Source organism: Pelobates fuscus, chromosome 8 (assembly GCF_036172605.1).
Source record: "Pelobates fuscus isolate aPelFus1 chromosome 8, aPelFus1.pri, whole genome shotgun sequence".
In the NCBI taxonomy this organism is placed as follows: Eukaryota; Metazoa; Chordata; class Amphibia; order Anura; family Pelobatidae; genus Pelobates; species Pelobates fuscus.
The window spans coordinates 56442196-56460396 of NC_086324.1; the positions used below are offsets into that span (position 1 = coordinate 56442196).

An 18201-nucleotide genomic window follows, 5' to 3' on the forward strand; every position below is an offset into this window, starting at 1 on the left:
TAAAACTTAAGTCTGAGCAGAACCTTCCATGGGTGAAAAATGGGACTATTTAATAAGTGGGTGGCAAAGGACTTGGGGGCCACTAACCACTGGAGAGTACAATTTCAGGGAAAGTGGGCATGTCCACCCCCGTCTCCATTCGTGTTTGTAGTTCTACCTCTCCACATAATGGCCATGGGTGGTGTGGGGCAGAACAATGGCATGTCTATTACCCTTTTTAATTGTAGTAATACCCCGATGCCCATGGGTAGGGTATAGGGGTGCTGTAAAATGACTGGGCCACTCTCATTATTGTACTTCTATCCCCACCTGATCTGATGCCAATGGGTGAGTAGAGGGATAGACACTTGCCAACTCTATCCCTGCTTATCTTATTTGAAGACGTCCACCCACATCCCATGGTGAGGGGCATGGCGGACTAATTCTGCAATTATGGTGAAACATTATCAAATAATACAAAGCAAACATTTCTGGGCCTCTGCTTATGGCTCCATGAATTGAGACACCAACAGGCGAAGCAACCAGAAGCCGAAGATCAGACCAAGGAAGAGAATGGCATTGATGAGAAGCAAGAGGTTCAGGCATATATTATATGTATCTTTCCACTCTGTTCCAAGTGCAACTGTATGTAATCTTGGGGAATATTTGGACACATTGAAAAATGATAAGACCCAAGAGGTGACAGTTCTGCTTTAGTGAGTTGCAAACATTATCTAAATTAATGTAAAAGATTTTTAAGAATATATTTTCAATCTTGGAGGATCAAAAAGTTGGTAACTCATTTGGACATTTTGTCAACCACTAGATGTGCTTCAGCTAAAATAGTAAAGTGTCAATTGTAGAGACCATCTGATTGGTGCAGCACAGCGTTTTGGGCCATGCATGCGCACTAGCCTCCCAAACCTTTCCTAGTTCATCACTAGTGATATGGACACTATTGGATAGTGAAAGGATATTCCTGGGAACTTTGGTGTAAGATGGTAGGAATGGAGAGGACTCTTTCAAAAGCATTTGTTTTACTTCAAGAAGTTGGGATGACCTTCCCAAATGGAGTGTTATCAGCTGTGTAATAGGTAGAATTATGATAGAAAATTAAGTCTTGGCTGCACATTATAATGCAACAGAATGTGCGTTTAACATTACATCACTTATAGGGCTCTTACTGTTGTTGTTTATATACGAATACTTTCTTATCTTTAATATGGAAACAATTCATTTTACATCCACCATTCACAATGACATTTTAAAGTTTATATTTTTTTGAATTCAGAATGTACTTTTATTTATTTTGGACTATGAATGTAGAGACAGGTATGGTTGTATCATTATTATTCAAATATCAATGGCCCATGGGATGAATGATTTAGGATTGTCTTTAGGAATCTAAAAGAAAAAACAAACAAAAATAAAGATCTGTGACGTTAATTACCACGTCTTTGTAAATCATTATCTGTTGTTAAGCAATAACTTTATCAGTTCCATACAGCTGTATCTTCAGATTATTAGCTGTATTAATGCACTGTTCTATAGTTTAACAAAATACAATCATGATGATTCTATAGTATGCATACAAAATACAAATTAATTGCTATTATATTCCACTTTCGGGGGGGCAGGGGAGGGAGAGGAAGTACAGATGTATATTTTTTATAAATAGATCTTGCACAAAACTCTAGCTGTCAAATGTTTTTAAGAAAAAAAATGGCGATATTGGGGCTATTGCATCAATAACACTACAATAAACTATAGTCATTATGATGCATAGAATTCCTCTTTAATACCGTGTACATTAAAAAAAAACAAGTTGAAAACTAATCACCATCTTTGTGAACTGGTCAGCACAGGCCATTCTAATCTTCTCTGGGGTAGCAGGGCTGTTCAGCGTGAAAATATCAGACATCCCTCTTTCTTTTCTGGCAGAAACTATTGCATCTTTTATGGCAAAATACACAGAAGAACCCAGAAAGAGAGCTGGCTCTCCAATGCCCTGAAAGAGTAAAACAAATGGAATTATTATATTCAAAAAAGAAAGAGAAAAAAAATATAAGGTAAATAATCTTCGAGCTAATTAAACACAACGCCTTGGCCTTAAGGTGCACTTTAAGGCAGAAAGACTCATAAGACCTTCATTTGTATATTTTGCTCCAATTGTTTAATCAATGGAGAGTTTAAAACCTTGTATCTCCCTCAACTAATCCTCTAGTCTATCTAGTCATTGTTGTTTAACAGTGACCTATTCATACAATAGAAGGAGGTATACAAACAAAACCACTAAAAACAAACAAACAAACCTGATCCAAAACAACTAAGCGGAATAGGAAGTATTGCAGTAAAAAAAAAAAAAAATCATGTGAATTAAAGTTTTTATTTTGGCTATTTTAGCCAATAACATGACATTTACTTTGAATTCACGTTGCTTTAGATTCAGCATTAATATACGGTTATGGTTTTCAATAAAGGTAGGATTTTCAAGTGAATTTAAAGTGCACTGCAAAATTAAAGCCAAAGAAGTTTAACTGGAAGAATAACTGGAATAATAATAATAAATTCGCTGGCTCAGATAATTTTTAATAATTCAGCTATTATGGCCTTATATTTGAATTCACACTTTAGATAATAACCCTATGTAAAATACAATTTACAGACGTGTTCTAGAATTTCAACAAAACAATGTGTGATGCTTTGTTTTCTTACATGTGTTTTTGATATCATCTGGAGGCTACTAATATAATAATTGTATTAGCAGACACATGTATATGTCGTGTGTTATATGGGTTTTTTCACTAAAGTGAGAATTCAAAGTGAATTTGAAATGTTAATTAGCCAAAAAAAATAAATAAAAAAAACACAAGTAGCAAGAGAGGGTTCCCGCTCAGATCTCCAGCTGGTTTTAGCTCATCTTGTGCCATTACAAAGAGAACATATCTGAAGGATATCAGACTGGTCCCACCCGTACGGGCAGCCCAGATCCGAAATGCCAGCAAGTTAATTAGCCAAAGTAGCTGATCTGAAAGCACATCTGAGTAAAGATAATTTTTCCCATTTGCTATTTTGGCTATGGTTGGCACAAAGTAGCTTACCTTGGATGAATAGATAGCATAAGGGTTTTGTGATGAAGACAGCAGTGATACATTGAACTCTTGTGGTATATCACAGACAGTTGGGATCTTATATTGTCCAGGTCCCCGGGTGTGTAAAACTCCTTCTGGGGAATATTTCAACTCCTCTGTTGTGAACAATCCAATGCCCTGGACAAATGCTCCTTCAATCTGAGAAAATAAAGGATTACTGCATTCTGACTACTACAGTGAAGTTACTGGTCATTGAAGTTATTAAAATAAAACCTCTTTTAGTGTTTTTCAGATCAATATGCCATTAAAATCGGGATTCCAGTACCAGTGGCATTCTGGCAGTATATTGGGCATGGATTGGAACCAAGGTAATTAGAAAAGTAATTAAAGGGACACTATAGTCACCTGAACAACTTTAGCTTAATGAAGCAGTTTTGGTGTATAGCACATGCCCCTGCAGCCTCACTGCTCAATCCTCTGCCATTTAGGAGTTAAATCCCTTTGTTTATGAACCCTAGTCACACCTCCCTGCATGTGACTTGCACAGCCTTCCATAAACACTTCCTGTAAAGAGAGCCCTATTTAGGCTCTCTTCATTGCAAGTTCTGTTTAATTAAGATTGTCTTATCCCCTGCTATGTTAATAGCTTGCTAGACCCTGCAAGAGACTCCTGTGTGTGATTAAAGTTCAATTTAAAGATTGAGATACAATTATTTAAGGTAAATTACATCTGTTTGAAAGTGAAACCATTTTTTTTTCATGCAGGCTCTGTCAATCATAGCCAGTGGAGGTGTGGCTAGGGCTGCATAAACAGAAACAAAGTGATTTAACTCCTAAATGGCAGTGAATTGAGCAGTGAAATTGCAGGGGAATGATCTATACACTAAAACTGCTTTATTTAGCTAAAGTAATTTAGGTGACTATAGTGTTCCTTTAACTGGAACAATAATTATATTCTTCAAAAATAACACGTTTTAGAAGCTAACAAAAAAGGAGCAAAAGTGAATTATGGGAATAAATTCTTGGTGAATTATGGGAATAAATTACTTTTAGTCCCATCCATTTACTAATTACATTAGTGATATATAACTCATAATTGAAACCCCCATCTACAAGTAGATTGTATATCTAAGGTAGAGAGTTTCAGATTAAATAAACAAGCAGTATTTGATCCCATTTGTAGTAAGACATGGTGCAATGCAAATACACTGCTCTACTCTTACCCAATCTACAATTTAGTAACTCCTACTCCCAAGCAGAGTGGGTAGAATGAGGGAACAGAATGGAACCTCCGTACATTAATCCATCAAACATCATATACAAGGCAACAGGGGTAGCAAGCAGAGCATGTTTGTTTCAGAGCCTCTATCACACTTCGATCAAATACACACATTGGTATGTGAGAAGAAGTTATATAAACTCTATACTCATTCGGACAAGAGGTGGGATTTTAAAATAGCCATTTATTTACTCTGCCTTAATTGAGAGCTATATATAATAAGCACTAAAATAACAGTTGGCTTGAAAAGTAAACGTGGAAATAGAAGATAGAAAAGGTGTTTGACTGGTAATTAAAAAGTTATAGCAGTAAATTATTTATTAAAAGAAATCGTAGAACGTAAAATTTCAGCTTAGAGTTGTCATTCAAGTTACTTGTATCCATATGTTAAATAAAACTTACCTGTCCCACATCTAAAGCAGGATTAATGCTGCATCCGACATCCATAACAACGTCAGTTCTGATGTTCTGTTTCAGAGAAGCACAAGGAAAAAAAGGAATTGTATTTGAGTAATTATGGAATTACTGTGTGTTCAGAGAATTCAGTACCAGGGGTTTTTGGACCTGCTTCCTAGCTGCATTATTCCCTGGTCCCGAGTACATCTTGAGTTAGAGCTAGACCTTTGTAAAGGCAGAAGTTGGAGGCAGCGCAGGCAGGTGTATATATATATCTTGAAAAAGACCCTCTAGGGGTCGAAACGTTGGTCGATATCTTTTGAACAAATGTGATACCGCAATCAAAAAAAAAACATTGAAAATAATCCTTTGAGTGCTCCCACTACTGATATATATATATATATAGATTTCATTTTCAAACTATGATGTTGCAAAGGTCTATTAAATAATGTAAAACCTGTAGAAAATACCCATTGACGTACCTTGTGATCTCCTGTTAGACAATCTATTTCCACTTCTGAACAGGCTGCACCATAAACACAGTATTGGAAGGGGCGGCCCTCTCCTTTCTCCCAGTCCATGTATGTGTCATAACCTCTGATAACAGAAAATATTGTAAAAGCTGTCTAACCAAATTCTATATAAGGGATATGTCTTGATACACTCCGTAATTTCCTTACATTTACACGATTGCTAGGACCAAATGTTGTGATTCCCTCATCTCCGTAATATCTGACCTGACGTATTACCATGTCTAGAGCAGGGGTGTTCTATGTAGATTAACTACAGCTTCCATTATTTTCTGCCTCTGTATTACATTTAAACAATTGCGAGGGTTGTAGTCCATCAACATCTAGAAGCAAGAATTTGACAACGCTGGTCTAGAGTTTATAAAACAAAAACAAAAAAACAACTCAAACACCCAGTTAACAAGAGAGGAAATATTATGACCAGGCTTTTAAAATCAGAAATATGATTTAAAAACACCCTCATTACAACTGTGGTGGGTGAAATACCACCTTTGAAAGAAACAATGAATGGACTGTTAAGTGGATGTCCAAGACCAACAGGAAACTCTTACTTGTGCTACCTTGACAGGAAGTCTAGTCTGTAGAGGATACATAATCCTAAACCTTTACTGACTCAACTCTAGAATAAATTGCTCAATTTCAAAATATATAGAGGAACACTCCAGTGTCAAGCTTCATGGTAACATTTTCTCATCTTTATTTCCATAAAGTTAAAACCGTATATCAGACCGTGCTTCAGGCTTACAGCATCTCTGACTATCAGCAATCACAATCTACGTGTTTTGTATAGTTGAACTTTATCGAGATACACTTGATAAGTGCAATCATTTACAAATTATGTAGATTTTGATGCTGGTGGTCTGAGAGATGCTGTGAGCCTAAAGCACCGTCTGAGATATGGTTTTAAGTTTAGGGGGGGGGGGGGAAAGGAAGACATTACATTGAACATGAAGCACAGCAGTAGAGTATTTCACTACATCACTGCAGACCCTAAAGCCTATATTGACTAGGTTTCCACTTGATTGCTTTTAGAAAAGGAAGACAAATTTCTAATTACCTGAAATATCCAGTAGCAGATAGGCTAATTTTTTCAATAAAAGCTTCTTTCACCTATAATACAGAAAATAGGATTAGCACTTTATATAATTATACAATCTTTTTTAAAATCCTGTAGGAGAATGTAAAGAAGCTGAAAATGAAAACCTTGATTTCAATTAATTTAATTTATACATAACACGAGAGCACTATAAACCATGACATTACATTTTTTTTAACAACTTCATTTATAACATTTTTTTTTAAGCAATGATGATTTATATGAAACATTTCATATTTCTTGTTTTGTCATATTCCTCATAAATTACATTTGTCCTCTTGATTATTATTCAATATAAAATGAAAATATTGACCACAAACCAAATTTTTTTTAAAATATGCTTAAATTACCAATATTTGTTCTAGGTAAAGGCATTTACAATAGGACTACAGGATATATCTTCAAGTGCAATTCTAATCTAGGTCACTAAATCAATACAATGGAACGGATACACAGGTCCTGTAAAAGAAGAAAGACTGGTCACTTTTTCCAATTTTACCAGACTTATCATTGAGCCTTCTTAATGTTTATACGTAATGCTCCTACCCAATTCTCCCAGGTGCCGGTGGGATTTCCTTTCACAATAGGTTCAAGGCGTCTCCGAAGTTTCTCACAAGCATTCTGCAATGAGATTCATTTGATCAATCATCAACAACTGAAACCATTATTTTGTTGGAAATGCAGTTTAATATGTAGTGTAATGCCTAATGTTATTTTTACTTCTAAATAAAGTTGAATATATAATATAATACCCTTCAACAAGCCAGTGTATCAGTAGGTTATTGCGTTATGTTGGAACCTCTCTAGAGCAACCTTGGGCTTCTTCTTTCAGTGAAGGGGAGTGTGACAGTCACTTTATCAATTATACAAAAAAAGTGGAAAACACCCAGAATACGTTAAATATGTATAAAATGAGACAACCTGAATTCAGGTGGAATATACGTGGATGTGGTCTGTATGGAAAAAATCAGACAACTAACATAGCGTAAAATAGTATGGGATAAAATTATGGTAAGTGAAATATTTAGATACACTCACAAACGAACGTGAAATCAGGCTTTTCACCCTCTCAGGGGTAGTATGTACTTGGATTTTATTTGGATTTAGCTGCCTCTATACTACTACCCCTGGATTTCCATTGTGGATGTTTGACAACATCATCCAGGAGTTCCATGTTTATATGGAGACATGCTTCTTTTAATTCTTCTATGTGTAAGTGCAACCAATAAATGTGATTTTGTAATTTCATAACAAACTTCACTATATTCGATTTCCTTTATTTTCATATATCTTACTGGGAGACATACAAGCTCATATTCATCATACTACCCCTGACAGGGTGAAAAGTCTGATTTCATGTTCGTTTGGTTGTATATTTCTATAGGTGGTTGTGAAGTACACCTGGGATTACTTCCAGCTATACGTTTTATAGATCTTTAGTGTATATACTTTGTTTCTGTTTGCACATAACTTTATCAATTATGCATTATTAGTTTGAGAACTCTGCAGCGCCCTCTGTTGACTAAATGGGAATGTGTCCCTTTACAGTATTATTGGTATTCAATTAGTGCATAGTTAAATGTGTGTATTTTTGCTTTTTTTATTGTGTTTGAAAGAGTTGCTTGTATTATATATATATATATATTTTTTTTTTTTATATTTTTATTGTGCAGGTAGGTACATGAGATTTCCATACGCCACAACAGCGTTCATATAGATACACATACAGACGTTTGCGTGGCATTAGTGCGTGCACATTTTTTAAAGTATAAACAACGTTGCTATAACAAGCTTAACATTGGTTAACAGTTACTGCACTGTAGTGTAGTGTGCAAGTGAGTTAGGTTTGTGTTGCTGTATACTACCGCAGTATAGTAAAAGCTTGAACATACAGGTCTGGAGGAAAGCAAGACTGATTAATCAATAATAGGATACTGCAGACATGTGAGTATTAATAAAATAGATAGGAAAATAAATATACAAGCAATGCTGAATGGTTAGTACAGTTAACCCCCTAGGCTTTACTTCCTTAGTCAAAGCTACATTATGCGTATTATCACAAGTTCCTAGCAACAGTAGTGTTAAAATTGCGTGAGAATCAATATGAATCAGTATGAGAGATCTTAGAGATGGAGTAAAGAATGAAAGGTGAGTTGTAACAAAAGGAAGGAAACATAAAATAAAATACTTTGGTCCTTATTCTCAGATATGTTGGTGTCTGAATAGGGGTGGTATGGCATGGTCAGAAAGTCCAGCGTTAGCCTATGCCCCGGCTTGGGTGGAAATTAAGGCTGTTCGTGGGTTGTGCCATGCTGGAGCTGAGCGTGGAGACCCTCCAGCCCTGGGTCATGGTGAGAGCCGTCGTGGGGCCACAGACTTGGGTCTTCTGTCTCGAGGCCAGGTCTCTCTGATGTAAGGGACGGCTGGTGCTCTTGTTGTATCGACGCCGCCAGCGGCGGTGGGTCCTCAACCTCCGTGGCAGATGTCGGGGTATTATGCCCCTGGTGGCTTTGAGCCCAGTCTGGCCCAGTTGCGCTGTATCAGGTGTGTGGCGTGGGAGTTCACTCTGAGGGGGCCCGCTCACCTCCTGCTGCTCTCTGTAGCACTATTCCTCTTGGTTTTGGCGCGGTGTCTCCATTTCACGGGCCTCTAGCTTTGCCCAGAAGTTAGCAAAGAGCCTGTCTACATTGTAGAGTAGACGCTCAAACGTATTTTGGAGTGACATTGTGATTTGTTTAGTGTCAGGAGTCTCCGCCATTTTGAGATTTTTGGCAGTTGTTTGATCCTGTCGCTTGGTGGCTTTTTGTAGCCGACTAGTTGATGCTGGGTATGTCAGGGGGGGACCGGGATGACCCCCACCGGTCCAGAGGGGGGGGGGTGGACAGCCTTGGACTATGTGCACTCCGCTGGGTCTCTCCTCTGCCCACGCTTGTGTAGGCCGCAAGCCTGATTGTCGGCGTTCCGGTGCCTAAACGGCTGGAGTTTGGTATTGCTGGATGCACCGTCGAACCCTTGTCTGGGTGGTCGTCGGTGGCAGGTCGGATTGGCAAGTGGCCCAGGTAAATCTGTGCTTAACGGTCCCAGTCTGTGGAGCTCAGGCAATACACGTCTGATCAGCTCTGCATCCAGGCTCCGCCCCCCTTGTATTATATATTTTGATGTAGGAATTATAGTTTGTTTTTTCACTGTTCAGCATATTTGTATTTAAATGTATTTCACCAAATGCTTAAGGACAAGGCACCAAAGGCTAGTCCTTGTTCAAAAAGTATTGTGTGGTAGTTCTGTTGGGAACTATGTGTCCTATCAGGTCTGTTCAGGGAATCCAGTACCAGGGGTTTTTGGACTTGCTTTCTAGCTGCACTGTTCCATGATCCGGGGTACACCTTGAAAAAGAGTTAGGATTTTGTCCAATTGAGAAAGAGTTAGACCTGAGAGCCGCAAATGGCTTTTAGAGGCAGATTTTGGAGGTAGCGCAGGCAGATGGGTCCATACCTGTCTGGGAGAAGGAGGGACAAGCAGATGGGATGATACCTGCCTGGGAGAAGCTGGACAGACAGAGGGGCCTGTATGGATCTAGAAGGAGCTGGTATTGGCAAATGGGCCTGCACACTGATATTGGCTGGAGGAGATATTGCATGGCCTTGGTCTTGGCGAAGATCCCTCTCTGACATGGCAGACCCACATCCCCAATGGCGTATAGTCACAGGGAGAAAGAGGGGGCCCTCTCAAACCTTGGGCCCTAGTAAAGCCAGTGCCAGTTAACTTGCAAGCTATTTCAAGTGACGCAGTTTGAGGAAACGCATAAATAACCTTAAAATCAGCTACTCTGGCCCAGACAGGGGTTCTTGACATATTGAGGTTGTTTCTAACAAAATATATACTTAACTTTGGACAACTCAGCTATGCTGAGGTTTAGCTATACAAGCCCATTTTTAAACTTTAGGACTTAACGAGCCTTTTGCTCCTCTATATCTAAAATAAGGTGAGAACATTTTTTGTTTCTCCTCTTTACACTTCTAAAAGATATAGAGAAACACCATATTCTGAAATGGGACCCTGTTTAAAACAACAATCCCTCAACTGTTGACTGTGGAGAGCTGTGAATTTAAATAGAATATATAATATTTATTGTATATTACACAACAGCTGTCTTCATCTATTCTTGCACGGCTTTCCCTGGTCAGCTCCTCTAACTGCGCCTTCTATTACTTTACACTAGCAATTAAAACCAATTACAGATGTCAATCTTTACGTCATTCTGTCATTCTTCCATTCCTCTATAGCTCCAGTTTCTCTCATTTCCTACACTTTAGCCTATATCAGCCCAGTTGCTCTAGCCTTCTATATGGCTCTCTCTACATGCTCTGGCTTACACTCTAGCTGCTAGCCTGAATCAAACTCCAGCCTCTGTCATGGACCAGACTTCGAGTATAAGTGGTGTTCACCCTCCAGCCAACTGTCTGCTACTCTGGATGTACATATGCACACACATCTGATATATACGGGGCTTGATTACACAAAAACAAACATGGATATATATCATACATACACACTTATCCATTTCAAAACTCTACAGGTGCTTGTGTTTATACAGATCGCAATCACAAAATTACAAACAGAGCCATCTAAATATTAATCAAATCTTAACAAACGTTCTGCTGCTTTGGTTACACTGTACCTTGACTGCCAGTCCATTAACATCAGTTCCAATAGTAGCAGCTGTAGCAAGCGTGTTGGGGACTGCGGCCGTACTGGTTTCACAGATGTGAATGTATGAAATCGGTATTTGCAGTTCACGACTGGCAATCTGTAAAGAAGGAACAAGAGAAGCAGCATCCAAGGTTAAATAATAGATTTTGATGTGAAACATAGAAAAGAAAAATAAGTGTTCTATTTAAAAAATGTTTATTTTTTAAATATTTCACTATTTAAATATTATATATAGTTTATTATCAGGGCCGGACTGGTCCACTGGGATACCGGGAAGTTTCCCGGTGGGTCGTGGCACCTGGAGCTGAGCATGTGGGTGCCACCGGGTGGCCGGTCTGGTGGCACACTCTGAGAGGGCCGGCCGCCTTCAATGCTGGTGCTGCCTAGCCGGTCCGGCGGCACACTCACTAATGCTGACAGCAGTGAGCGGTCAGCATAGGAGGGCTGAAGGAGGGAGCATGTCTCTCTATCATGCTCCCTTGCGGTTCACACAATTCCCAGCACAGTATGATGTGGCTGTGCTAGGAATTGTGGGAACCGCAAGGGAGCATGATAGAGAGACATGCTCCCTCCTTCAGCCCTCCTATGCTGACAGCTCAGCGTGGAACACGGCCGTCTCCCTCTGACTTCATTTGGTAAATGGGAAGGGGAAGAAAGAGACAGACAGGGAATAGAGAGACACAGGGGGAGGGGGGGAAAGAGACAGAGGGGGAATACAGAGACACAGAGGAAGAGAGAAGAAAGACAGTGGGAGAATAGAGAGAGACACAGGGCGAGGGGAAGAAAAGAGACAGAGGGGGGAGATAGAGACACAGGGGGAGAAAAAGGGGGAATAGAGAGATGGTGGAGGGGGAAAAAGAGACAGAGGGGAAGAGAGATGTGGGGGAGAGAGACACAGGGAAAGGGGGGAAAAGAGACAGAGGGGAAGAGAGAGAGACACAGGGAGAGGGGGAGAAAGAGAGACACACGGGGAGGGGGAGAAAGAGGCAGAGGGGAGGGGAGAGAAAGAAACAGGTGGAGGGGAAAAGAGAGGTGGAAGAGAGAGACTGGGAAGGAGAGGGGAGACAGACACAAAGGGGCAGCGAGGGGGAGAAAGAAATATACAGAGGGACTTGGAGACAAAGAGGCACACAGAGGGGCTGGAGGTAGAAAGAGACACATAGGGGCTATATATATATATATATATATATATATATATATGACATGTATATTAATGTGTGTATTAGTTTATATATATATATATATTCAGTTGTAGTAAGGTGCACTCACAGGGCTTCATCAATAACGTGCTATATTCTATATAAATGTGAATTACATGTGTAGAAATCTCATCAATCTTGATCCCAGGCAAGAATATTGATAATATATCTTTGTGAAGGGTGAGTGCCAAGACTATCTCTCTCTCTTTATATATATATATATATATATATATATATATATATATATATATATATATATATATATATATATATATATATAAAATTATGACTATAATAGTAACACATACATTAATGTACATTTATATATGCATAATACACAGAGAAATGTCATTAATATGTAACATATGTAATGAGCAGATATTGGCCCAGTATTGTTGCTAGGTGCATACTCCAGCACAATAGCATATTTAAGATAATATGTTAAGAGATAATATATTAAGGACTTCAAAATAAACAAGATAACGTCATTTTCTACAGTTGTGCACTACATACATTCACCATTTCAGTCCCATTACCAAGCTTTCCTTAATATGTCAAGGTAGTTGGACTGAAACATTGATTACATGCAAAGGCACGTCTGCTTACAATAAATCTGCACTTTTGTTTATTTTGAAGCCTATGAGTGCTTTTTCCCCACGTTGGAGTAATAATTTTTATGCTGGTGCGATGCATTATTAGGCTGGTTAAGAATTATTTTTCCAGGGCTGCTTTTAGTTCCCAGTCTGGCCCTGTTTATTATGGATAGAATAAATAATATGTCAGTCTACATATCAACTCCATGTGCCATTGTAATGTAATGTAATGTAATGAATTGGTTTACCTGAATGATTTTAGTGTGAATGCCCTGTCCCATCTCAGTACCGCCGTGTGACACAAGCACAGATCCATCGACGTAGATATGAACCAGAGCAGCAGCCTGCCATTAAACACATGAGATATATTCATTGTTCCCCTTTTTTCATCAATTTAAATCATGAAATATTAGACTATGATTAGCAGCACTATCAAATCATCTAATAATGGCCACAACATCTGAAACACTGGACTTTAACTTGATGGCTTGAATTTCCTGCATAATGCTACTTATTGCAATACGTCAATTTATCAGTGACGGTACATGTGAACAAAGGGCCTCAGGCCAAGAAATTATTTGGGCAGTCTGTAGGTAAATATAATTTTGGTGTATGATAATTTTATCTCTTGTTCTATGCCATTATCTGGCCTTAGTGTCTCCCTCCATACCAACCAACCCTACCTTAAAATCTAATAAGCGGACATAATCTTCTGTCTATCCAGACTAGCTTTCGTGTGGGCTCTACATGTGAAGAGGCAGGGATTGAATGTAGGGTCAAATATAGAGATATGCATACACAATGGCACACTAACGTTCCAAACCCACCAATAGAGAGAATTGTGACAGCACATAGCATCACATACCATTATTCCGCTGCATCACACTTACTAGTGTAACTAGGGGTGCAAGGCCTCTAAATGGTGGGGACGTAAGTTAGCAAGAAATAGTGCGGGCTACTTGGTTAGCACCAGGAATTTAATAACAAAAATATGGTGGGTTGGTTGGGGAGCAAATACATGATTTCCTGAAACAGCACCAAACTGAAGGCTTCACTGCAGCATTAAATAAAGCAAGGGTTGCCATTAAGTAGGACTCCAGCTGTCGTGACTTGCCAAGAACAATGGGAGTTGTAGTTGTACCCCAGTTCACAATCTACCTTGAAACAGCTCCTGCTGTGACTAATGAGTCGTGCATGCAAATCAACGGATACAAACATGAAACAAACAAACAGCAAATCATAACTGAAGAAATTCAGAGATGTTTAACTGAGAATGGGCAGGACTGCATTAATTGATTTTCTACAGCCACGCCAGAGAACATTACATCATTCTGTTACTAGCTTCAATAATATACCATGTAAACAGACCTAAATGCATTTGCAATGCAAGGGAGGGGTGAGGGGCGTGGGGGGGGGGGGGGGGCGGAGGGGGATAGGATTCTTGCTGCCATTGAGAATCTATGGAATTTGGAAGAGGCATAACAATCCTAATTAAACCAATTTTGGGAATTTCAAAGGCTCTGGTACAATGCTGTCATGGTCTTCTCACTGTGATATCTATTGCACTCTGTTTCTAGATAGATAGACTCTGCCTGTTTCTCATGGATAAAGTCAAGGAGAAGATGACACATTTAGATCAGGTGTGTTGGTTGTAGACAGTGCCAGAGCTGTTTTGACATGGATTTGTTCTACTCCAATAATAAGAGCAATGTCAAATTGACATAAAGTCCCTTAAAGAAGGCTTTTATGAGGGGCGGGGCCTGACAGCCAAGATGGCCGGACGTGCTCCCTAAGAGCTTGTGCACCAGAGGGCATAAAAATGAGAACCCTGCTGAAATGACCCATGCCAATAGCCCATGGTGCCCAAAGAGAGATACTGGACCACACCAGGACCAAAACGGTACCAAACGTGTACCGACACACCACACAAGCACTCGATTCGGCCACGCGGCCTAAACTGAAGTGGAACCTGCAGCCTGGGGGAGGCGGCCGATCGCCCGGCACAGGACCAGCTTACACGCGAGAAATTAACTTAGCCATGCTACCCCCCCTGTGGACCGGCGGGGGATATCCCGGTCCTTGTGGGGGACGAATACCCCCAAAGCGACACAAAACCAAACAACAACAATAACAGGAAAACGAGGCTGCCGAGGCCCAAGCAAGATGGTGCCACAAGCACAACCCACGACTAAAAGCCTCCCTGTTAAACCACCCGACTGCACGCTGGAATTCTACAAGCGGCTCTGCACCGGTCTATGGACCAAGTTCTGCACCAGGGGATGGCTCTACAAGCAGGCGATAAAAGAAACGGCGGCGTGGATTCGTCCTGCCACCCGGCGCCAAATGAGCAGAGACCCGCCCCAAGCCCCCAGACGGAGACGAGGTGTAAGATCAGGGCGGCAGGAAATTAAGACATACCTGACGGACGCCAACACTAGCCCTCGTGCATGCCAACACGGGACTCTAAAGTACGCCCGACCCGCTAACCACTCAGCGGCACCCAAAGCCCTCAACCAACGGAGTACACCCCAGCTTCCACAGACTTTCGAGGACAGCAAGGACAATCGGCATTTCGAGTGGGTCTGTACAGAGGACAGAACCGTGCGGAGATCCTCCCTGGGAGACAGAACCCAATAAAACCATGCACCCTACCACTGTCCCGAACCCACATGCCAAATTCTCCGAGCTGGCATCGGCTGATTGAGACGGACCGACCCAGACATAGACTGTGTCCCTGCAGGCCCAAATGCAGAGACACTGCAAAATTCCTTCACACAGTCTGTGTCAAAGTGCGGTTGTTAGTAGATCCTGGGACTGCAGCTATAAAGATTCTCTTTACCGCAGCTCTGCACGGTTCCTAATTAATTGATACTTAAGTTTTGCATGCCCTGCTTTGTTGTTCCACGGAGCTCTGTTTTGACTAACCACTGTCCCATTGCGGCAGTCTTATACATGCATTGCCCGTTTCTTAGAGAGGGGAAAGTACTTTATTATTATTACTAATTCGACATGCCAGTGTACTACCCCGCTCACCCTTAACTCATTTATCAGCTTGTCCCCATCCCAAATGTGTTTAATTTAGTTTTTCCTCCTTGTATCTTGATAACTAGCAGCACCTACTAGGCCACAGCTCAGATAGCTTGCTACTCACTAATCTCATAACGACATACCAGCTAGCCAAACAACCTACTTGTTTATTAATTGTTTAGTGTAAACGTGCAAGTCACACCAGCAAGTTTCAAGCCACACACTCACATACCCACTCGTGTCTATACAACCCACATCAACCACATCTTAAGTTATGCTATACACCCTAGACATATTTGAATACCATGTAACCTAGTTGCTACTAAAAAAGAAAAATGTGTGCAGTGACCTACTATGCCCTATATTTGTTCATTTATGTATGTGTCAATCTTGTACTTGCTGTTGGGGCAACGCAATTGCCTGTGCCAATTGTTTGCACCACAAAAAAAAAGAATAAAAAAAAAAGGCTTTTATTTTGCATCTCCATGCCCTGGTTTTTCCTTAAAGGACCACTATAGGCACGCAGACCACTTCAGCTTAATGAAGTGGTCTGGGTGCCAGGTCCATCTAGGATTAACCCTTTCTGCTGTAAACATAGCAGTTTCAGAGAAACTGATATATTTACATCAGGGTTAATCAAGCCTCTAGTGGCTCTCTCATTGACAGTCGCTAGAGGCGCTTCCGCGCTTCTCACTGTGATTTTCACAGTGAGAAGACGCCAGCTTCCATAGGAAAGCATTGAGAATGCTTTCCTATGGACTGGCTGAATGCGCGCGGCTCGTGCCGCGCATGCGCATTCAGCCGATGACGGGAAAGGAGGAGAGTCCCCAGCGCCGAGGGAGCCCGGCGCTGGAAAAAAGGTAAGGGATTAACCCCTTCCTAACCCTAGAGCCCAGCGGGAGGGGAGCCCTGAGGGTGATGGGGACCCAAGGTCCCTATAAAGCCAGGAAAACGAGTATGTTTTCCTGGCACTATAGTGGTCCTTTAATTGGAAAAACAGATACACCTGTAACAAACATACAAAATCTGGAATAATAATGTTGACTAAGCATTCACCTGATTCTGAAAGGACAATATGTAGCTAACTGGGAAATGTAAAGGGATAATAGATATGCCCTTTTTAGTCCACTGATTCTGTTTGTTGAACCATGTAACTTTTTCCTTCCTGGCGTGGTACTGCGAGGACTCCATACATTCCTCCCAACACCTTCTCAGATTGCAAGTGTCAAACTCCTGCTTGTAAGGAGTCATGGCCACATTCCTGTACATGTTGATTTCTCGGATCTAAAACAGAAATTGGACATGATTTCTTAAGGCCAAATATAGATTGAAAAACAATCACTGGAGGAGCAGAAAGTGGTAAATCTTTGGTATCTAGAAAATATACACACACTTTTACGGTTTTGTGTATGTCAATTCTTACCTTATGTGGTGGCAAATTGCATTTGGCTGCAATTTCTTCAATCCACACTTCAGTTATTAGGGCACTCTGGGGAAACCCAAAACCTCGGAAGGCGATATTTGATGGAAGGTTTGTCTTGCAAACCATTCCATGGCATTTCAGATTGGGAATATTGTAGGCATGGGTGTTCTGTAGCACCGCAAGTTCCATTATCTAATAGGAAGAATTGGTTGTAACTTGGAAATATAACAACATGACAAGAAATTACTGTCCAACAATCTGAAAGTACTATGATATTGCTGATCTACACCTAGCTACATCTTTACCATGACCAATGCAAAATTCCAAGAACGTTTACAAAAAAATGGGTCAGTCCCCATGGAAAGCAGTGGTACCAGCAGGCACATTCCATTTGTGTTTTCTGCCCTTTTACATTTTTGTACCACATTAATATCATATTAGAACAGAACACTTTATTATTATTTTGGCAAATATTACACTTTGACAAATATTCCCATGAGTAACTGGACAGAAGATAATTGGGATTTTCACATAGCCAGTAGTTAAATTCTGTGTTCTCTGTAGTTAATACTAAACTTGGTCATTAGTTTTCTGACAAACGTTATCCAAATTTTTGTCTATTCGTCCGAAAGACTAATTAGATAGATACAAGATACAGCAAACTAAATAAAGAACAAATTGCTTGTTGGATGAAATTTCATCTATGCAATTTGTTCTCTCTTTCGTTCGTTCATTTAGTTATTACAAGTAGGGAGCTACCGGCTTACTATTGCTGCCCAGTCACTAGTCAAATACATTGGAACCTGGCACAGGTCCCCCATGCCCTCATAGTGGGTTACCTTTTAAAAGGATTAACTGTGTGGAACATAATCACTCT

At 40.3% G+C, this 18201-nt stretch overlaps 1 protein-coding gene across 2 annotated transcripts in view; it reads right to left on the minus strand.

The window, feature by feature from the left end:
• Nucleotides 1–1242: 1242 nt before the first annotated feature.
• The window catches only part of LOC134571536 (aldehyde oxidase-like), a 77404-nt gene continuing 60445 nt past the window's right edge, over nt 1243–18201 (minus strand). For both annotated transcript variants that reach the window (XM_063429869.1, XM_063429868.1), the window contains 11 exons: nt 17325–17516; nt 16958–17185; nt 13123–13218; nt 11051–11179; nt 6919–6993; nt 6334–6386; nt 5229–5343; nt 4753–4818; nt 3081–3269; nt 1820–1987; nt 1243–1383 (listed from right to left, as the gene is read on the minus strand). In XM_063429869.1, the coding sequence (XP_063285939.1) occupies nt 1333–1383; nt 1820–1987; nt 3081–3269; nt 4753–4818; nt 5229–5343; nt 6334–6386; nt 6919–6993; nt 11051–11179; nt 13123–13218; nt 16958–17185; nt 17325–17516 (1362 nt within the window). In that variant the 3' untranslated portion in view covers nt 1243–1332. The remainder of the gene's footprint in view (nt 1384–1819; nt 1988–3080; nt 3270–4752; nt 4819–5228; nt 5344–6333; nt 6387–6918; nt 6994–11050; nt 11180–13122; nt 13219–16957; nt 17186–17324; nt 17517–18201) is intronic.